Source organism: Coturnix japonica, chromosome 25 (assembly GCF_054131305.1).
Source record: "Coturnix japonica strain WE chromosome 25, WE-NBRP24, whole genome shotgun sequence".
In the NCBI taxonomy this organism is placed as follows: Eukaryota; Metazoa; Chordata; class Aves; order Galliformes; family Phasianidae; genus Coturnix; species Coturnix japonica.
In genome coordinates this window covers 4,891,102-4,912,390 of record NC_140687.1, presented here as the reverse complement: position 1 = coordinate 4,912,390, position 21,289 = coordinate 4,891,102, and the positions used below count along the sequence as shown (strand labels likewise).

Sequence of the window (21,289 nt, the reverse complement as noted above, 5' to 3'; positions counted from 1 at the left end):
TGTTCATGCGGCTGTACCCAATATTGCCTCCCTAATGGACACACTAAGCAGGGAAATCAAAACATATCACTGTGTCTTGGATTTGGCGAATGCATTCTTCAGTATTCCAATCAGTGAAGAATCGCAAGATCAGTTTGCATTTACATGGGAAGGGAGGCAATGGACTTTCCAGGTCCTACCCCAAGGGTACGTACATTCGCCCACTTTTTGTCATAATTTAGTGGCACGTGATCTGGCTAAGTGGGAAAAGCCAAATAATGTCAATTTATATCATTATATTGATGACCTCCTGTTAACATCCGATTCGTTAGAGGCGGTGAGACAAGCAGCAGATTTGTTGATAGCTTACCTGCAGAAAAGAGGGTGGGCTATAAACCCACAGAAGGTGCAAGGTCCGGGGCTATCTGTAAAATTCCTGGGAGTAATTTGGTCCGGGAAAACCAAAGTACTACCCAGTGCGGTAGTAGATAAAGTCCAAGCGTTTCCAGTCCCTACAACATCAAAACAATTGCAAGAATGTTTGGGTATATTGGGGTATTGGCGCTCCTTTATACCTCATTTAGCTCAGCTATTAAGGCCATTATACAAGCTTACAAAGAAGGGTCAATCATGGAATTGGGGAAAGATAGAACAGGATGCTTTCCAACAGGCAAAACTGGCAGTTAAACAAGCTCAGGCGTTGGGTATATTTGATCCGACCCTCCCAGCTGAACTAGATGTTCATGTTACTCAAGATGGTTTTGGCTGGGGCCTGTGGCAACGCCAGAGTTCTGTTCGAACCCCCATTGGATTCTGGTCTCAGGTTTGGCACGGAGCAGAAGAACGATATAGCATGATTGAGAAACAGTTATTGGCTGCCTATTCGGCATTACAAGCAGTAGAGCCGATAACGCAAACAGCAGAGGTCATAGTTAAGACTTCATTACCAATCCAGGGGTGGGTGAGAGATTTGACTCACCTTCCTAAGACGGGGGTGGCCCAAGCACAAACGGTGGCACGATGGGTCGCCTATCTAAGCCAGAGAAGCAGTCTGTCTTCATCTCCACTTAAAGAAGAACTACAGAAGATCCTAGGCCCAGTGACGTATCACAGTGATACATCAAAAGAACCGATGGTTGCTCCACCAGAGAAGAGTCCCGTTCAGGAAGGAAGATATCCTATTCCTGAAGATGCCTGGTATACGGATGGGTCCAGCAGAGGCAACCCGAGCAAGTGGCGAGCAATAGCATACCATCCCTCTACTGAGACCATCTGGTTTGATGAGGGGGATGGTCAAAGCAGCCAATGGGCAGAATTGCGAGCCGTGTGGATGGTTATAACTAAAGAACCTGGTGACGGCGTCCTGAACATCTGTACAGATAGTTGGGCTGTGTACCGGGGGCTCACTCTGTGGATTACGCAATGGGCTACCCAGGAATGGACTATCCACGCCCGACCGATTTGGGGTAAAGACATGTGGGTAGACATTTGGAATACGGTCAAACACAGGACAGTATGTGTCTACCATGTCTCTGGTCATCAACCCTTGCAGTCACCAGGAAATGATGAAGCTGACACACTGGCCCGAATCCGATGGATTGAGAATTCACAATCTGAAAATATTGCCCGTTGGTTACATCAGAAGCTACGGCATGCTGGACAGAAGATAATGTGGGCAGCTGCTAAAGCATGGGGGCTGCCTGTACAACTATCTGATATCGTTCAAGCATGTCAGGATTGCGATGCTTGCTCAAAGATGAGACCGAGACCGTTGCCTGAAACAACATCCCACATTGCTAGAGGATATAGTCCTCTTCAGAGATGGCAGGTCGACTACATTGGGCCCCTCCCTCGGTCTGAGGGGGCGAGATATGCCCTGACCTGCGTTGACACTGTAAGTGGACTGCTGCAAGCCTATCCTGTACCAAAGGCAAATCAAGCATACACAATTAAGGCACTTACTAAACTGATGTCTGCATACGGGACACCTCAAGTTATCGAGAGTGACCAAGGGACTCACTTCACTGGAGCGATGATACAGCGCTGGGCAGAAGAAAACAACATTGAATGGCGATTCCACCTGCCATATAACCCAACAGGGGCAGGCCTTATTGAATGTTATAATGGTATCCTTAAGGCTGCCCTGAAAACAGACTCTCAGTCCCTGCAGGGGTGGACAAAAAGATTATATGAAACCGTGCGGGACCTGAATGAAAGACCTCGGGATGGCAGACCCAGTGCCCTGAAAATGTTACAAACTATATGGGCCTCCCCTCTTAGGATCCAAATTACAGGCACCGATAATAAGGTAAAACCGCAGGTTGGTACTGAAAATAATCTTCTGCTCCCTGCCCCTGAGAATTTAGAACCGGGAATCCATAAGATAAATTGGCCTTGGAAGGTGCAGGTAGGACCCAAATGGTGTGGCCTACTTGCACCTTGGGGGAGATTATTGGAGGTGGGAGGTTCAGTCACCCCCTCGGTGATAGGTACATGGCCTACTGACATCGTGGTCAATACTCCGGCCTTTATTGCTAAAGGAACACCTATTATGTCCCTATGGCAGATCAAGACTCCTCCTCTGGTGCCAGATATAGTTATACAGCCACAGATATCTGGCCAGAGGGTATGGTATCGGAGGCCGGGACATAATCCAGTACAAGCAGAAGTATTGACCCAAGATAAGAATACGGCCTGTATCTTGCCCTGGAGGGCGGATCTTCCCCTCCTAGTACCCTTGAAACATCTATATTACTCCCCTTAAGATTGATTCTAAGCCTCTAGGACCATTACTCTGGACTGATGAAACGCAGACGGACCTGCACTTCAAGATGATTTGTCTCCGGTAACATCTATCAAGCACTGGCCCATGGAAGATCATAAACACCCATCCAATCATCATCATTTGAATAATATCAACATCTAATGCGACGGGAGATTGTATCAGCGTCGTGATTGGGTCTCTGTAATAAGGGGAACTCACCTAATCATTGGTTCACGTTGTGAAGGGGTGGAGTGTATGGGAGATCACAATGTGAACCACTGATTGATCAGCTGAGGCAAGTGTGGGGTCAGCTGTGGGAGCACAGGTGAAAGTTATGTAGCTGTGCTCCCTGGAGGGGTGGAGTTCGACTCCACCTCCTCTGAGACCTCATTTAAGGGCTGACCCTCACTGAGGCAGCATCTCTTGGAGATCACTCACCAGGGAGGATCGCCTCAGCTCTGGTGAGTTCCCTTTTCCTTATATCTTCTGTATTTCTACCATTTTGCTTGTAATTGCTATCCTTGTTAATACCAGCATAGTTATTGCCAATACAGTCTGGATGGAATGAAGGGCATGAAATACTGATGTGCTCATCAAACGCTGCTTGTTAGCTTAGAGACAAGGTGTTGAATTGGTTTGTTCATGTATTGCAAACAGGTTACTTAGCTGCCTTCATTTTAGCTTCAGAAGAACATGTGCAGAATACAGAATTGATTAGAAGAAATAAGAACTGTCTGCATAGAACTTACTCTTTCCTTACACAGGAGAATCAAGCACACGTTTGTATGTGAGTACCTCCAGAGGTGAAACTTGATCCCCCAGATGTAATGAGCAGAGACATTACAATCAGTTCTAACTGTATCTTAATGCTGTGCTGAATAAGCCTGAGTCAGGATGTAAACCACTTTCTCTTTTTTTCTTCAGATGAAGCCATTAATTTTGTCAGCAAGTCCAAAACGACTCCAGAAATATCAGTCAGTCCTTCTGAAGACCTGGAGCTGGTGTGTGAGGTGTCAGCTGCAAGCGGAGCTGTCGTATAGAAGAAAGATCAAATAGAGGTGAAGCAGGACCAGAGGACAACCATCATCTCCCAGGGGACGCACCGCAAGCTCATGGTCAAAAATGTGACCCTGAAAGACCAAGGGAGCTACAGCTGTGAAACAAAAGATGACAAAGCAACATTCCAAGTGAAAGTCAGAGGTGAGAAAATGCTTGGAATCCCAGAGATAAAGGAACACTTCATTTTGTGTGTCTTGCATTTGGAGGATCAACTTACAGCCTCTCTGGTGCAAAACATTTTGGCTATAGGACTTTCTTTGTCATCTAGTGTCATAGCAACACTTTTCTACATGTGCTTTTCCATCCAGGAATGAATTACTGCAACAAACAATAGGCAAGGAGGGTAACTTGTGCAGCTCTTGTAGTCAGCTGGTGTCTGCAGGGTTACAGTGCAAGAGCACACCAGGCATGCAAGGAGTGAGAAAAGGGGAGGTGTTTGATGAGATCTGGTTACAAAATTTGAATGACACAATGAGGTGGAAAGTGCCACTAATCAGACTCATAAATGGCCTGGGTTGCAAAGGCCCACAGTGCTCATCCAGTTCCAACCCCCTTCTTCCTATGTGCAGGGTTGCCAACCAGCAGCCCAGGCTGCCCAGAACCACATCCAGCCTGGCCTTGAATGCCTGCAGGGATGGAGCATCCACAGTCTCCTTGGGCAACCTGTTCTAGAGGGCCATTCCCTTCTGATTTACTGGAAATGTAGAGAGACATCAGAAGAAACAAAGAGAAGGGAGGAGGTTCAGCAGTGCATGCAGGTGTTCTAAATCTCATGTCCAAATCTGCTATCAGACTGCGAAATGTTTAGATTTATGATATGATATGAAATGATATGCCTATTCATTTCTCAAGGCAAAATAGAGGGGAAAGTATTTTCCTGTCTTAATGAGGCATCATGATGGTCCCTGTGAAGGGCAAGTATAATGAAAATGGGGAACTGGAGTAAGCTCTGCAGCAGACTACAGCAAAATGGTGTGACTGTTGTGATGTCCCTGCAGAGAAAGAAGACGTGTTTACAAACAAGGACAAGGTACAAAAGGAGGTGAAGGCTGCACTGACTCAAAATGCCACGCTGAGCTGCGAGGTGGCCCAGGAGAAGATGGAGGTGAAGTGGTACAAGGAGGGGAAACTGATCACCTCGAGCAAGAAGTTCAAGGTGGAGTCAGAGGGCAAACAGTGTCGGCTGGTGGTGATCCAGGTAGAGAAGAAAGATGCAGGGGAGTACAGCTGCGAGGCTGCTGGCCAGAAACTCACCTTCAAGATTCATGTCACAGGTGAGAGAGAACACATTTTGGCCTTTCATTCTAGAATGTTTTAGAAAACGGTCATTAGTTTGTAAGTTTTCCCTGCTATGCTTAAAATTTTTGGAGCTGAACTTTGGGGTGGTTAATTTCTGATGAGGAAATTGAACAAATTATTCTAAATACAGTTGTGAGGCAGCTCCATCTTTTAAAATCTTCAGGAATTTCCTTTTGCTGTGGGAATGAGGCCATAGACAAGAAAGTTCTGATTGCACTTCTCCATTCCCACGTGCCTGTACCACTAGAACAACTCTGCAATGCAGCTGCGTCTCAGGAAGTTTCAGAACAGGGGCTTTGTGTCAAGCACTAGGGGGTGTGCTCTATGTAACATGTTTTTGTCTTGGAAGGGCTCATTTAGCATGGGAGAGAATACTACAGGAATGTTTTGTATAAGTTGATGTTTTGAAGACATAAGTAAATGGCAGCTAGGGGACGAAAGAGTCATGAGAGTCATACAAGAAGCATCACAGAATGCCTTTTGTTGGAAGGGACCTGGAGGATCATCCAGTTCCAATCTCTGTCCTGGAAAGGAACACATTCTTTGAGACTAGGTTGCTCTAACACCCATCCAGCCTAGACTTGAATGTTTTCAGGGATGGGGCATCCATAAATTGCACAACTTCTCTCCACATCATTCTCTTGGGGCATCAGACTGGGAGAACTGATTCATTTTTCTGACTCCTTCCCCAAAACCTGCTCTTCTTTCAAGAGGCCAAGCTAATGTATCTCTCTCTTTTCAGAGCCAGAATTTGTATTTACAAACAAGGAGAAGGTACAGAAGGTGGTGAAGGCTGCAACAACAGAAAATGCCACGCTGAGCTGCGAGGTGGCCCAGGAGAAGATGGAGGTTGTCATCAATTTATAAGCAATGAGCCAATAATGTTCCAATTATAAACTTTTATTAATTGTAGCGGGTAAAACTAAAAGGCAATTCAGTGCTGGGTGACAGGGGGATTATTGTTCCTCCAACTGCCGCGCCGTCCCGTCCCTTGCAACTTCTTTTGTATTGTCCATCCCGAGCGTATTGTCCTTTAATTGGTCGGTTGTGATCGTGCGACTTGGTGTGTCGTTCCTTGGTTGGTCCTTCCGTGGAACTTTGTATCCATCGGGGCGCGCTTTGCCTGTAACTCCGCAGAGTACACAATCTACCCATAAAATTAGAGTGTTCTGCAACCTTTGTGGCCTCCATATTCCACCATTATATCCCGGTCCTAATGAACAAGCACTCCACCACAATGCTACCACATCCCGGTCTTAATGAGCAAACATTTTATCACAGAGGTCAAGTGATAAAAGGAGGGGAAACTGATCACCTCGAGCAAGAAGTTCAAGGTAGAGTCAGAGGGCAAACAGCGTCGGCTGGTGGTGAGCCAGGTGGAGAAGAAAGATGCAGGGGAGTACAGCTGCGAGGCTGCTGGCCAGAAACTCACCTTCAAGATTCATGTCACAGGTAAGACAGGTGTTGTATGAAATACAGCAGAGAACAGTAAAGTAAAATCTAGTTTCTATTATACTGCACCTGGATCACTGTAGTCTGTGCTGAGGTTTTTTCCCTAGACTTGATTGCCTGGGTTTGTAGAAAGTATTTGGTTTCAGTATGACACAAAGACCTGTTTCAGTCTGTCTGTAGAGCAATAATTAGTAATATATGTACAGTGGAAGCAATATTCAAGATATTATTCAAATCTCTCCTGTGCCTGAGATCCCAAACTGTAATTCTTGTTCACCTAAACATTTGACTAAGATAAGTATGTGCAGTGAGGCTGGAGTGCATGTTCTACGTGCAGCCTTTCATGGCAGGAGAAGCAGGAACTTCTCCTAGTAGTACACTGCCTTTTTACTATGCCTTTATGTTGGAGGCTGCATCTGGATAGGTGAGTCTGCTACTCACAGTAAGAGACCTGGTAGAGCTGACTATTGCCAGAGCTCAAAGTAAGATAGATATCTGCAAATCACACACAAAGAACAAAGGACTGCGTTGGTGAGCATATTTCCTTTGTGCCTTTGACAGTCACAGTTGTGGCAATGGTAGAGGCCATGAGGAGTCTGTTCAGGAAGCCAGGAGTACTGTTCTGGGTCATGAAAAGGCAGCCAGTGGTTTGACTATCACATGTTTATGTGTTTTGATGTTTCACAGTGGGTCTTAAGTAAAAGGAACTCAGGTTTTGGTTGCCTGCAGGACAGATGTTCTTTTGGGTTCAATATGTTTGCATAGTGACTTGCAACCATGGGACTGGTGTTCAAGAACCCTCTTGGTTCCTTCAGTTCCTAGGTTCTTTCTTGCCTAGATTTGACACTTTGTTTCAACAGAAGAGCTGATATTCTCTAGTGAAGGCTATTAGTTTGGGCACAAGTGGTAACCTAAACCTGTTCCAACCTGTACATACAAACCTGCAAGTTGGTCTCATTTCGGTCCCTCAGTCAATACTTTTTCTTTTCTTCCCTCAGAGCCAAAACCTGTGTTTATAAACCAGGAGCAGGTGCAGAAAGAGGTGAGTGCTGCCCTGGCAGCAAGTGCATCCCTCAGCTGTGAAGTAGCACAGGATCCAACAGAAGTAAAATGGTACAAGGATGGAAGACTGCTGGCCTCCTCCAGAAAGTTCAGAATGGAATCTGTGGGCAAAACACGGCGTCTGGTTGTGGAGCAGCTGGAGAAGAAAGATGCTGGAGAATACATCTGCGAGGCTGCTGGCCAGAAGATGACCTTCAAGTTGGAAACAACTGGTGAGCATTCGCTTTGGGAGCACTAAGCAGCTTTTTATGTGGCTTAGAGGAAGACTGGCTGTCTTCTACCCTGTGGGCATGGAACAGCCACAATTCCCCCCGGAACAACATCAATGACCCACACCACAAGTTGGATTCTCCTTTTTAATGTAGTGGTAGCGAGGTGAAAATCTGGCTGTGGAATATTTTTGACTAAGGAACTTCTACTTTAATTTCTAGATGCGCTGAATTACCCTCTGGAGTGTCTTTCTGAATATATAAGCAACCATGGGTGACTATGATCCTGATTTATATCTAGGTTCAGGCTTACTTTTTCAGTTAGGTTAGATCAATAGCTCCAGAGAAGATAGGGAAATACAGCAGTTCACTGATACCATGTGTCAGAAGAATGCAGCTCAGTGCTGGGCAGTTTGCTGCTTCATTCCCTCTTACAAGTTGCACCCAAGGCTGGAAAAGACCACTGAGATAGCTGAGTCCAACCCAGCCCACCCTCATTGGACTTACTAACCACGTCCCCAGTGCCACATACCCGTGGCTCTTGAGCACCTCCAGTGACTGCGGTATATCAGCGTGGTTGCTTCAGTTGTGGGAGTTTTCAGACACTGGCTGTTGTTCTAGCGAGACAAAAAACCAAAACTGATGGAACAGTGTCTATACAGGAAGCAACTGGCTGTCCTGATGGCTGCCAACAGTTTTACACAAGGTGTGTCATGCAAGCTTGCATGAGTCTGGTTTAAAAACTTGCTGTTCTGATGGAAGGAGAGGATGTTGGTACAGGATAACTGCGGGATTTGTGCTCTCCCGACATCCAGTTGCAATCACAGCTTATTGTTGCTATAGAAAACAGCTTCTCTGTAGACAAATTGAGTTAGTTCCAATAAGTGGCTGAAGCCCTAAGTGATCCAAGGTGAAGCATGATCCAAACTGGAATTTAACTAATTGTAGTAGGGAATCCAAGCCTTAATGAGATGAGTTATTTAAAATATGAGTCCTCCATCTAAAACAGCATTGAACTCTTACTCTGGTTTATGATAGAAGTGAGAGTTTAACAGCAGAAGTCTGAAGTTATGCTCCATATTTCTCATCACTCAAGAGAATATTTGAATATATGAATTCCTTTGGCTATGTTAGAGCTCATAATGAGGTCAGCTGATGTTCTTTAAATGCTCGGAGTCTAGCAATGTGGGGAAGTGGACTGCTATTTGCTGTTGAGCTTTAGGCTAAGAAGCCTGATTTTAGAGGACTGTGGACTTCCCCTTTCCCTTCCCCTCTCCTCCCCTTCTCCCTGGACTGATCCCACATGGTTTGAGAATGATTTCAGATCAAGGTAAATGAGGAATCGCTGTGTGAAAACCTGTTGTTTTACTGCACTATAAGAGACACTTAGTCAAAAGACAAGTGTGTGTTCCAAGCTTGAGATTGCAGGAGATCCTAGAAACAACTCAGCTGCTCAAACCTGTAGTCTGGCTGAATCTTTTATTGTCAGTTTTGGTCAGGAGGAGATGCTTGAGTAAGACAAATAAAAGGTCACGGGTAAGTTGGTCCTTCTTGTGATATACTTCTAGGCTTTCATCAGGGAGAAGCTTAATTAGTCCAAATAATCATAGCAGAAACCACACCAAGAGCATGAGAGTGAAATTTTATACTTTCTTGACGTGAAGGAAAATTTTACCTGGTTCTGCCATTCCCCAAATATTTGTTTCCTTATGACAAGAAGAACTTTGCAGAAGTAATTTTTTTTTTCAGTCTTGCATGCAACACAAAAAGGGGTAAAATCTAGGAGGCCACCTGAAATGTTTTTTCCATCTGGAAGGATCCATTTAACAGCACCCATGGACCTGGTTATGAACAAAACTAAGTTCCCAACTAAATCCACATTCTTCTTTCTCCTTCTCAGAATTGCCTGTGAAAATCAGCAAACCATTGGCAGACAGTAGCGTCATTGAGAAGGACAAGGTCACATTTGAGTGTGAGCTGTCCAGGCCCAACATGGACGTCAAGTGGTTCAAGGTATGGCATGTAATGGTATTTTCCTTTCTGACTTCTCTGGAAATGAATGAGAGCCTTTAATTTCACTTCCAAGGGATGCGAGTCTGAGCTTTTCCTTGATAGCTTTTTCACTGCTCTCTTTTCTTTATGCTCTTTTATTTGCCCAGATCAGCACTCTTTGTTATTATGTCCTGAGTTCATTTATCAAGTTGAAATTGAAGTTTGTTTTGGTTTTATTGTGAACTTTTTAGGTCATGCTGCACAAAATATTGTTGGTTGAACTACAGTACAGTCTTGAGCTTCAAGTCTAACACAGAAATTCTCAGCCGGGATTTTGTAGCCTTGTTGTGAACTGGGTTTTTGGGGTGAAATCTCAGTTTTCTTTGCACCTGACAGTGTGAGAATTTGCTCTGGCACTTTGTGTACCTCCCCGGTGCTCAGCTGTTCCTTCCCTTACTTGGGGATAACGTCATTTATTCAAGGTGATGTCCAAACAGGCTTGTTAACAGTCCTCCGCAGTGCTTTAAGCTGTCATAGGTCAGCCAGAATTTATGCATGTTCTATAGCCATTCCTTCATGTTGAAAACACTGCACTGTGCTTAAGCTTCAGCATATGTTCCAGTAAGCACAGTTCCATTAATTCTAGGGGAGTGGGTGAATTAAGCATAGATCTGAAGGCTCCCTTTGCTGAGTGCAGAGATGGAAGGACTAATGGAGATCTGACTTGATATTTTCCCTTCTAGGATGGGAAGGAGCTCTGTCAAAGTAAAAAAGTGGGCATTACTTCCCAGGGAAATAAGAGAAGTCTCATTATTCACAAGTGTGAATATGAAGATCAGGGAACATCCACATGCTGAGCAGCCTAAGACAAGACATCAGCTACCCTAAAGGTTCATTTTATGTTTAACTGAAAGAGCAAATAAATCCTCTTGTGGTATTTTGCACCACGGGAAGAAATGCTTCATGGGCAGTTTGGGCATTTCTTGGTTAGTCCTTTTGGATACCTTTCTCTTTCTTCTTTATGCTCAAGACAGATTTTCCCTCCATGTGTTGCATTGGTTAAACCCCAGTTTGTAGCTCATCATTGGGCTCTGAAGCATCAGACTTGTTACTGAACACACGGGTCTGCTGTGCCCTGGTAGATGCCACCTTCCCAAGGGACGTATGAAAGGATGCTTTTTTCTGATTTCCTACTAGATGCTGTCCTCATGTGGCCACTTGGGTTCAGTGTTAGCATGAACATGAACATGTGTCCTTGTTGGAAGTAACCGCGGGAGACAAGTCTCATGCTATCATGGTCAACAAGCCTCGTTTATTAGGTGTTACAGCATCTCATTTATACAATCAGTAATAAGTTCATGCATATTGCAAAAGTTAAGCTCAGGATTGGTGAATTAGACATTACTTCATCTGACCTTTGTGGTTAGTCTTATAGATACTTTTTCTTTGCAGCTTTGTCTACACCTTGCTACACATCTTGCTTTTCCCTTAGGCCGTCCTTGCTTCTAGATACATATTTCATCTTTAGCTACATACCCTGTCTTTTCACATACTGATTTCCCCACAGCTGCTTAGCTCGTGACCGTCCCTAGGATAAACCGTCTTTGTCTTTAATCACATTCATTCTTTTACAATTTAACTAGAGGAATCTCTTCATGTCCTTTCTCATGAAGCCATTCTGCATAAACACTCTCCACATTTCCCCCGTTTTCTTTTTGGACGACCAAGGATACATTGTATTTTGAGTCAACCATTCTCATTAGTGCATTTTGCAAGCATTTAAAGAGGCAAGGAACTATTAATATGATAGCTATCAGTACCAGACCGATTGTAATCAAATGCTGTAGTAGAGAAGTAAGCCAGGGGCCTAAACCTAAACTTCTAAGCCAGTCATCAAGACCAAAACCAGATTGCACCTGCAAACGGTTAGTTAATGCGTGCAGCGTTTGTATCTGTTTATGTATAGACACGGAGTGGTCTGATAAGTTCATACAACACATGCCTTCGAACTCCTCACATCCGTGCCCCTGTGCTAGTAATAGAAAATCAATTGCTGCTCTATTCTGGAGTGTAGCATGCCTTACTGAATCCACATCCATCAGTAGTTGAGATAATGCCTCTGAGGTGGCATTCGTTTGTTTTGCTAGCCAGCAGCCTAAACCATTTAGCATGGCTAATGCTTTAGCAGCGGCAACATTAGCTGACAAAATAGAGGCAAATATTCTTCCTGTTGTAGACCAAAATTGTACCTTATCCTTACAGTCTGGGGTAAAGGCATGAGTCACCCTTTTCACTCTAGAATGCTGTCTGTGAATTTGGAGGATCATAGAAGTATTTGGAGTAAGCAGTGTTAAACGACCTAATGTGCATGGTCCTCCTATTATCTTAGAGGGGACTCCTGCCCAAGCCCGATCCCCACATATCAGAAACACTCCATAGGGCAATGTTATAGGGTTGTTAGATGAAACAGATATACTGGTGCTTGTATAGTTACACCATGCTGATTGATTTCTATATACAAGCAGGCTAGAATTTACACTTCTTGGTTTGATTTTTGATCTGTCAGGCCCAATTCGATAACTGCCGGTCCAATTAAAATATATGCACCAATCGGCTTTTACTGATCCCAAAATTTCTAATTCTTGTGGTTCTAGAGGGGCTACAGGAAAGTGTGGTATATATGCATCCCAATGGTCTGCGTAGCCCTTTGTACCTTTTGATTGGCAAGGCAGAACACCTTCTGGACATGGAGGAGTGTCCAAAGGTATGCCTACCAAGCAGGTAGAAAAAGGATTGCCAGGAGATGATAATGCTAAACATATGGCATCTTGACCCGTCTTGTTGGCTAACGTAACCCAGACGTTTTCCTTAGGCTGCGGAGGGGCCCAAAATGCACCACAGCATTGCAGCCAGACCAGAACTCCTAGGGCTGTTAGGCCCCAAGAGCTCTGACTGTACCGCCGCATTGATAGCTTATGATGCGAGACCTCCTAGCAGCTCGAGCTCTCTGAGCGAATCTCTTAAGCACCCAGCAAAGACGGGTCACTGATAAAATATCCTCCGGTTCTGAATCTAGCGGTTGGTCTTCTGCACACCAGGTTTTATCACACTCTCTGCACCACAGATAGTGTTGGTTAATGTAAAAGACTGATTGGTGGTACCAACCCAATTTTCCACAACCACCACAAAGAAGCAACGCTTGAGCCTGATGCTCACGCACACCACATCCCCAACACCTGTAATATCTATTAGATGGAATCAGTCCTCGTATGTTAACCAACGCATGTATCAGTTCCATATATGGACCATAGAAATTTTGAGTCACTGTTGACTGAACATGCCGAATGAAGGTCTGGAGTGGCTCCTCAATCAGCTGGAGACACTCTTCCAACTTTTCTGCAGTCACCGATCTGTAGTCAGTCATCCAGGTTCACTGTGCTCTCCGGGATGCGATGGCGTCACCGGCTTGGTCCAACGAGCAGGAATCCACTCAGAACCTGTAGGGGTTGAAACACAAAGGTAGCCTCGCCCTAAATAAAGCACTCTTGCAGGGCCTTTCCATTCCCCAGTTTTCAAGCATCTATACCTAACCCACATTTCTTCTTCAAGATGCTTCTCTGATTCTGGGCTCTGTAACTTATGTTTTTCGGCTGCAGGACAATCTGAGGATCCTATTATGCATAAATGATTCAATACAAACAGTGCCTTAGCAAGCCTTTCCTGCATGTCCTGAATTTCTGAGAATTTCTTGAGATAAGTTTTCAAGGTGCTATTTGCTCGTTCAACTATTGCCTGCCCTTGTGGATTGTGTGGAATGCCAGTAATATGTTTAACACCCCATTGTTGTAGAAAACGTTGAACCTTTTGACCTATGTAGGCAGGACCATTATCTGTTTTTAACTGTTTGCATACTCCCATGACTGCAAAACATGCTGTGAGGTGTCGGGTTACATGGATGCCCCTTTCCCCAGCCTGAGCTGTTGCCCAGATAAAATTGCTGTAGGTGTCAATGGTGACATGCACATATTTTAACCTTCCCAGACTGGGTTCATGGGTAACATCCATTTGCCATATTTCATTGACTGATAAACCTCTAGGATTAACTCCAATTCCCAGACCCATTCCATTATTGTGATTTGCACAGACTGGGCAGCTTCTGACAATGGCAGAAGCATCTGTTTGAGAGATCTGAAATTGCCTCTGCAGTCCTCTGGCATTCTGATGGAAGGTAGCATGAGCTTCCCTTGCCAGAGTAAATTGTGACATTGGTACTGCAACTGATACCAGCCGATCTGCCCTCTGATTGCCTTCTCCTAAACCCGTGCTTAATTTATGACTCCTGATATGGATAATGGAGTAAGGCTCTGTTCTGTTCCTGAGGGCTCGCTTGAGTTGTAAAAATAACTCATATAATCGCTTGTTCTGAACCTCCTTAACAATTGCATCCTCAATTCTTGAGGCCACCCCTACTACATAGAGAGAATCTGAAACCACATTCAAAGGCTCAGTGATATTAGAAACAGCCCACACTACAGCAAGAAGTTCTAGTGTTTGTAAACTGTCTTCAGGGACCGCCTCCAGTGTGTGTTGCTGCCAAATTCCCTTCTTTTGCCAAACAATAGCTGCTTTGCGTGTCTTTTTCCCAGCGTCAGTGTAAACAGTTACAGCTTCCGAGATGGGTTTGTCCCTTCGCAAAGGCACGCCAATCCAGCTCCATTCACCGATCCATTGCAATGCTCGTGGAACAAGTGGACCTGTTTCTATTTTAGCTCCCAAGGCTAAAAGCGCTTCAGCTAGATCTGGCGAATTCAGCAAATACCAGTCTAGCGTTGCTTTTTCCATGGGAAGATAAACTGTCTGTGGTTCCAGACCGCTAATTTCCAATATACGCATGCGGCCTTTTTTGACCACTGCTGCCAGATTTTCAATTTTTGTGGTTATTGTTTTCCGTTTTTGAAGAGGTGGCGAAATCCACTCCAGGACCCTTTCCCCCGTTTTCTTTTTATGCTGAGTAACTGCACCAAGGAGATGCATATCGCTGCTCCAAATGGTAAGAGTCAATGGTACTGTAGGGTCCATGCGGGAAACGAACCCTTTGGTAATACAGTCTGAAATTTTTTGTAGCACCTCCTTTTGTTCTGGTATAAGAGTCACTGGGGTGCAAGGGTCCGTGCCTTTCAGCAGGGGCAGCAGTTTTTCTAGCAGCACATTTGGGAGACCTACTATTGGTTTTAGCCATTGTAAGTCTCCAAGGAGTTTTTGTGCATCATTAAGGGTAGAAATGTCTGTAGCAATGGTTAATTTTTGCGGTTTCACCTGCTTATTGGTGATTTGCCATCCCAGATATTTCCAGGGCGTGGATTTCTGTACCTTTTCAGGAGCTATAACTAAAGAGGAGGTTGCCAGCACTGCTTTGATATGTTCAATCTGAGAGTCTGTGAATGGATCCTTTTGAGCCAGAAGAATATCATCCATATAGTGATAAATAATAGTGTCCGGCATTTCTCGGCGTAACGGTTGCAGTGCTGCGTCGACATACAGCTGGCAAATGGTTGGGGAGTTACGCATTCCTTGTGGTAACACTGTCCATTCAAATCGCTTGTCGGGTTCTCCCCTATTTATCGCTGGCAGAGTAAAAGCAAAACGTTTTGTATCCTGGGGGTGTAAGGCAATTGTAAAGAAACAGTCTTTCAGGTCGATGATGAGGATGGGCCAATTCTCGGGAATCATAGAAGGGTTGGGTAATCCGGGTTGTAGCGCCCCCATGGGCTCCATCTGGTCGTTGACAGCCCTTAGGTCGTGCAATAGACGATATTTTCCAGATTTCTTTTTGATTACGAATATCGGAGTATTCCAAGGGCTAGTAGACAGTTTCAAATGCCCCTGGGCAAACTGCTCCTGCACAAGTTGATGTGCTTGCTGAAGACTTTCCCTTTTTAGTGGCCACTGCTTAACCATGACTGGAGTTTCTGTAGTCCATGTAAGTGGTAGTGGGAAAGTCCAAGCAATGGCCATTATACTAAAGGGTGTTCATTGGTAAGAACAAGACCCAGTTGAGCCAGCACGTCCCTGCCGATAAGGCAGGATACCGTAGGTGGAAGTAGTGTAAGTGAAAAAATTGCTGTGGCTCTCCTGCCATCTATTTCCACTGTGAGCATGGGGGTTCGGCTTGCCAGTGTCATTCCTCCGACCCCTGACACTGTGGTAGTTGAAGATTGAAGCGGCCAGTCAGACGGCCACTCCCCTGGGGTGATAATTGATGTATCCGCTCCTGTATCCAAAAGTCCTGTCAGAGTAATACTCTGATCACGGTAGTGCAAAGTGCACGATTTTTTCGGGCGCGTTGATAAATCAAGAGTAAGCAAAGTTAATTTCCCAGTTGAGCCAAATGCTCCCTGTTTTCTTGGCTCTTGTTTAAGGGGAGTCAGTCCTTTTGCTAACTGCGGCAGCGGCACTAATTGAGCTAGACGCTGCCCTTTAAGTATTTTTACAGGCGGGTAAGGGGTGTGTACCATGATCATAATTTCCCCTTGATAGTCCGCATCTATTACTCCAGGTAAAACAAACAGTCCCATCATGCTGACAGACGATCTACCCAATAACAGTCCTCCTACTGCTTGTCCATTAATCATGACAGGGCCAAATAGTCCAGTAGGAATCCGATAGGGCTGATTAGTCAAAATAGTAACATTTACTGAGGCTGCCAAGTCCAAGCCGAGGCTCCCGCTGGTGGCAGGTTGGGGTTGTTGCTGTTGGGGGTTGCCGATACTGCAGCTGCTACTTGTGTCCGAGCGCGGCTGCTGCTCGCGCTGCTTTTCGAGTTTCCCGACCTGCAGGCAGCAGCGTTGTGAGTGTTGGATCGACATTTGCTGCACCAAATCCCAGTGGCTTGGCAATCGCGACGAAAATGTCCAGTTTTTCCACAACGGAAACATTTCATACGGAGGCTGTTCTGCGAGCGTGGGTTTGTAGCGACTGCAGCTTGGAGGGGTGCAAGGGCTGCTAGAACCTGAGTATGTGAGGATTTTGATTGCTCCTGAAATGCTTTTGCCTGCTCCTGCAACCCCTCACTAATTTTCTGCAAAGCACTCACTAAGAATGCCTGGGTTCCAGTTGGAACCGAAGCAGCCTTTTCTAACAACTCAGGGATCGACCAATCTCCGGGCAATGTATTGACCAGGGATCGGGTTGAGGAATTACCATTTTGAAGCACACATTGTTTAATCAAAGCCCCTTGCATATATTCCGGAACACTAGCCTTCTTAATGGCATCCACAACTTTATCTATGAAATTACCTAGCGGCTCCTCACGTCCCTGTTTTATTCCCATGTAAATGGGCGTTCCTCCCGGAGCTTTTATACTATCCATAGCTTTCCTGGCTAAATTCATAGTTTCTCGCAAAACTTCAGGGTCAGAAATCGCCTGAGCCTCTATTCGAGTCCATGCCCCAAGACCCAACAATTGTTCCATTGTTACACCTGCTAAGGGGTCTCCTGGTCCTCTCTGAACTGCTGCAGACGCCACAGCTAACTGATGCCAATGAGCATTAAACAATATTAACTGATGAGGAGTATAAATCAATTTCGTGATACTTCTAATATCTGCTGGGAGAAGGATATGTGCACTAAAAAGATAATCTAGCATTTGCCTGGCCGGTTCACTAGTCACTCCATATGACCCTACAGTAGCTCGCAACTGTGATAACATCTTCCAGTCTAGAGATTGAATCTCAGCCTGAACTCCTCCCTGCGGCAAGGGAGCATAAACAACAGGAAATGCAAGATTCTCAGTCGCTGCCTGTACTAATTCATTATCACCATCCTCTATTCCGCGCCTTGCCAGCATAGACCACAACTTGCGCCTTTCCCTTGCAACAGTCCCCACAAAATCAGACCCAGCTCCAGAGATCGGACCCGACCCGCGCAGAACTGACAGCTCCGGAGCTACCGAAAGCTCAGAGCAGCCGGACGGCTGCGGCTGCGGCACAGACGGTGCCGAGACAGGGAGCGGAGCCGAGTCGGCTCCGGACGGCGGAGCTCCGGACAGCGAAGAGGGGGGGCTAGAGGAGACCTCTGCGGGCTCCGTTGCTAGGTCAGCCTGCACTTCGCGAGGGGGTGCAGAGGGCACTGCGGCTGCAGACGGCAGAGTAACGGAAGAAAAAACAGGGGGGTTTGGAACGCTAGTGCCCCATGGCAGCCCATAATCTTGATTCTGTTTTTGCGCAGCTTGAGCTTCCTGAGCTGCCCTTTTTTCCGCCTGACTCATCAACAACTCATTATGCACTGCTTTCCACAACTTACTTATCTTTTTTGCCGACTTATCATCATCTAAAACTAACTCCCACAACTTATCCCCATACCGCCGCCACTCCTCTAATGTATGCACTAAGTGGGGGTTTGCAAAAAAGCCATATGAGACCGCGTGGCTCAATAAAGCAGGGAGATCCTTTTCTAAGTCTATACCCTTAAACTGTCTCCGCCTAAGAAAAGCGGAAAATAAATCATATGCTGCTTGCCTGTCCATTTTTACTCACGTCGGTACCGTTGCAGCCCTCCAGGCTTCGGCAGCACGTGTCGGTCGAGCCCACCTGTGTGGTCACTCGAGACGCGGAGCTCCAATTTTAGCTCTTTCGTCGTCCGTCGGGCTGTGAAATCCGGACCCGAACCCAACGCAGTTCTTCACCCGTGGCACCCTTTTTTCCTTATCACGTCGAGGGTCACCATTTGTTGGAAGTAACCGCGGGAGACAAGTCTCATGCTATCATGGTCAACAAGCCTCGTTTATTAGGTGTTACAGCATCTCATTTATACAATCAGTAATAAGTTCATGCATATTGCAAAAGTTAAGCTCAGGATTGGTGAATTAGACATTACTTCATCTGACCTTTGTGGTTAGTCTTATAGATACTTTTTCTTTGCAGCTTTGTCTACACCTTGCTACACATCTTGCTTTTCCCTTAGGCCGTCCTTGCTTCTAGATACATATTTCATCTTTAGCTACATACCCTGTCTTTTCACATACTGATTTCCCCACAGCTGCTTAGCTCGTGACCGTCCCTAGGATAAACCGTCTTTGTCTTTAATCACATTCATTCTTTTACAATTTAACTAGAGGAATCTCTTCATGTCCTTTCTCATGAAGCCATTCTGCATAAACACTCTCCACATGTCCTGTCCCATGACTTTGGTGAACTCTCATTTTCTCTCTCATTCTGCAACCAGGTTGGGTTGCTGTTTCAGTACTGGCTGTTTTATGTAGCCATTCCATTTGTTCTGGTTTACGTTCTTTTTTATTTTCTTTTTTTCAGGCATCATTTCTATACAGTAGACAAAGCCAGCCTATTACATTTGATTTACAGTTTTTAGCTTTTGCTGGTAAGCATTTCAGCTCTCAGGCAGTTTTACCAACAGCTTTGAAGAGCTGAAATGAACCAGCCTGGACACGATGGTCTGTTTTTGTTGGTGTAATGAATTTATGAAGTTAAACTGATTGACCCCATAAGGTTTTACAGTGTATGACTCACGTCTGGCAGAGTTATCACAGCAATGAGTTTATATACTTAGCATTTCAGGAGGCAAATGGTTGGGGATACTCTTTCATTTGCTTGCGTCTCAGAGTGAATCACTAGTATGTGAACCATCCTTCATCTCCTTTGTATTGCTTGTGTGTGTCTGTGTGTGGCTTCCCCTGTGAATTTCATTCTTTCCAGTTATATGTAAGTTCTCTTTTGAGCAGTGAAATTAGATGTTCCATCATCAGTCATAATGGTAAAGCTGATTTGCCACGTTATCTGTGTCCTTTCTGTCTGGCGTCTCAATAACTGCTGCCCCACCACAATATCTGCCTAATACTTCAGCTCCATGGATGCCTCCTTGTGCAAACTGAGAGCCTGTATTTGGTGTGCATAGATCTGGGCTTACATCTGTGCTGGTAAATGCACTAGTGCATGGGCTAAGCAGTCCTGCCTCCTGTGCTGTGGGCATTGAGATGGGGCTCCTACAAGCTGCCCATTGCAAGATATTTAGAAACTAATTGCTGCGGAGGTTTCCATCCTCTTTTCAGACTAACTAAAATTTGGTTAGTGGGATCAAAACAGAAGGGGCAGGGAGGGAGAGCTGACCAAGGACTACTGATGGAACAACTATGAATCCTTGGTTCCTCAGGATTCCCTGCATCAGCAGTTGGCAACAGGAGTAAGGGGGCTCAGGAGGACACTGTGGAGTAGTGTGAAAAATGAGCGAAGAGAGTTACTAATTGATGCCTCTTGGAAAGTAGTCCAAGAGTGGTCCTCTTCCTAAACTCTCCTCTTGTGTGTGGTTTTATCTTTATGAGGTGTTCATAACAAGTGATGTGTAGATCTCCCTTATCTCATAATGTCTTTGCCTGCCTGCAGTGAATATGCAGGATACTGGATCATATACCAGCTTCTTTGAATTACTGCTCATGTCAGGAGATAAAATCTGCCTATTCTTTGAATATTCTTTGAACTAACACTGGCGAGGGTTAGTTATTCTGGCTACCGAGAGAATGACACAGCAGATTAAACTCTTTCATTTCCTTCTTTGTCAAATGCCTTTTCATCTAACTGTGTGTCCCATAGAAATTCAGAGCAGTGTTGGCTGAGGGAAGTGGAAATATTTATCTCCTGTGTGTATCTGCCACCCTATTTAGACATGCTGGCAGAGCGCAGAGATTGGAGGAGTTGGATTAGGCAGTAGTTTCCCTATTGCTCACAGAACCACTTTTTCTGTGGTCTCCCAGCTACCCTGTGCCCAGTGGCCTATGCAAGATGGAGCGGAAAAGGCTCATTTTATGAACAAACAGGAACCTTTCTGGTCAGATTAATACCTGTGCTCTTTTAGAGAGATTTAGATACTAGAGATTTTAGGTACTGGAATAGGCTCCCCAGAAAGGTGGTTGAATCACCATCCCTGGTTGTATTTAAGAGCCTTTTGGATGTGGTACTCAGGGATATGATTTAGTGTAGGGTTTTTAGAGTTAGGGTACTGGTTAGGCTGCGGTTGGACTTGATGATCTTCAATGTCTTTTCCAACCTGGGTAAATCTATGATTCTATGCAGGAACTCTTCTCCTGAGGTTAATCCAAGTTGTATCCAGGCCCTTCAGAAGGAAAGGGATATAGCAGCAGAGAAATATGGCCTGATTCTGACATAACTAAATGCAGACCTGGAGAGTTAAAAGGGATTGTGTGATGTTCAAAGGATTTTGAAGCAAAGATGTCCCCTAGGTAAGATTTGTGGCTGACATTCCCCATACATTGTTTGTAGGCACACAAGCTAAGGAGAGACTAGTGATGAGCATGCAGAGAAGCCAATGGTTCAGACAGGTTTGTAGTGACACAACACTGTAGAGTTCTGTCTAGTTCTCCTTGGCATAGTTTGGAAAATAAAGATGAGGTAATTGGTGGTAACCAATATGGCTTCATCAAGGTCAAGCCATGTCTGACAAACTT

The 21,289-nt window shown here is 45.1% G+C and overlaps 1 protein-coding gene across 1 annotated transcript; it reads right to left on the bottom strand.

Annotated features, from left to right (window-relative positions):
- Window positions 1–16,507: 16,507 nt before the first annotated feature.
- LOC146756839 (uncharacterized) lies at window positions 16,508–18,978 on the bottom strand. The gene has a single exon (XM_085523930.1). The coding sequence runs from the start codon at window positions 18,338–18,340 to the stop codon at window positions 16,508–16,510; it is 1,833 nt and encodes a 610-aa protein (XP_085380056.1). The 5' UTR covers window positions 18,341–18,978.
- Between the last annotated feature and the right edge of the window lie 2,311 nt (window positions 18,979–21,289).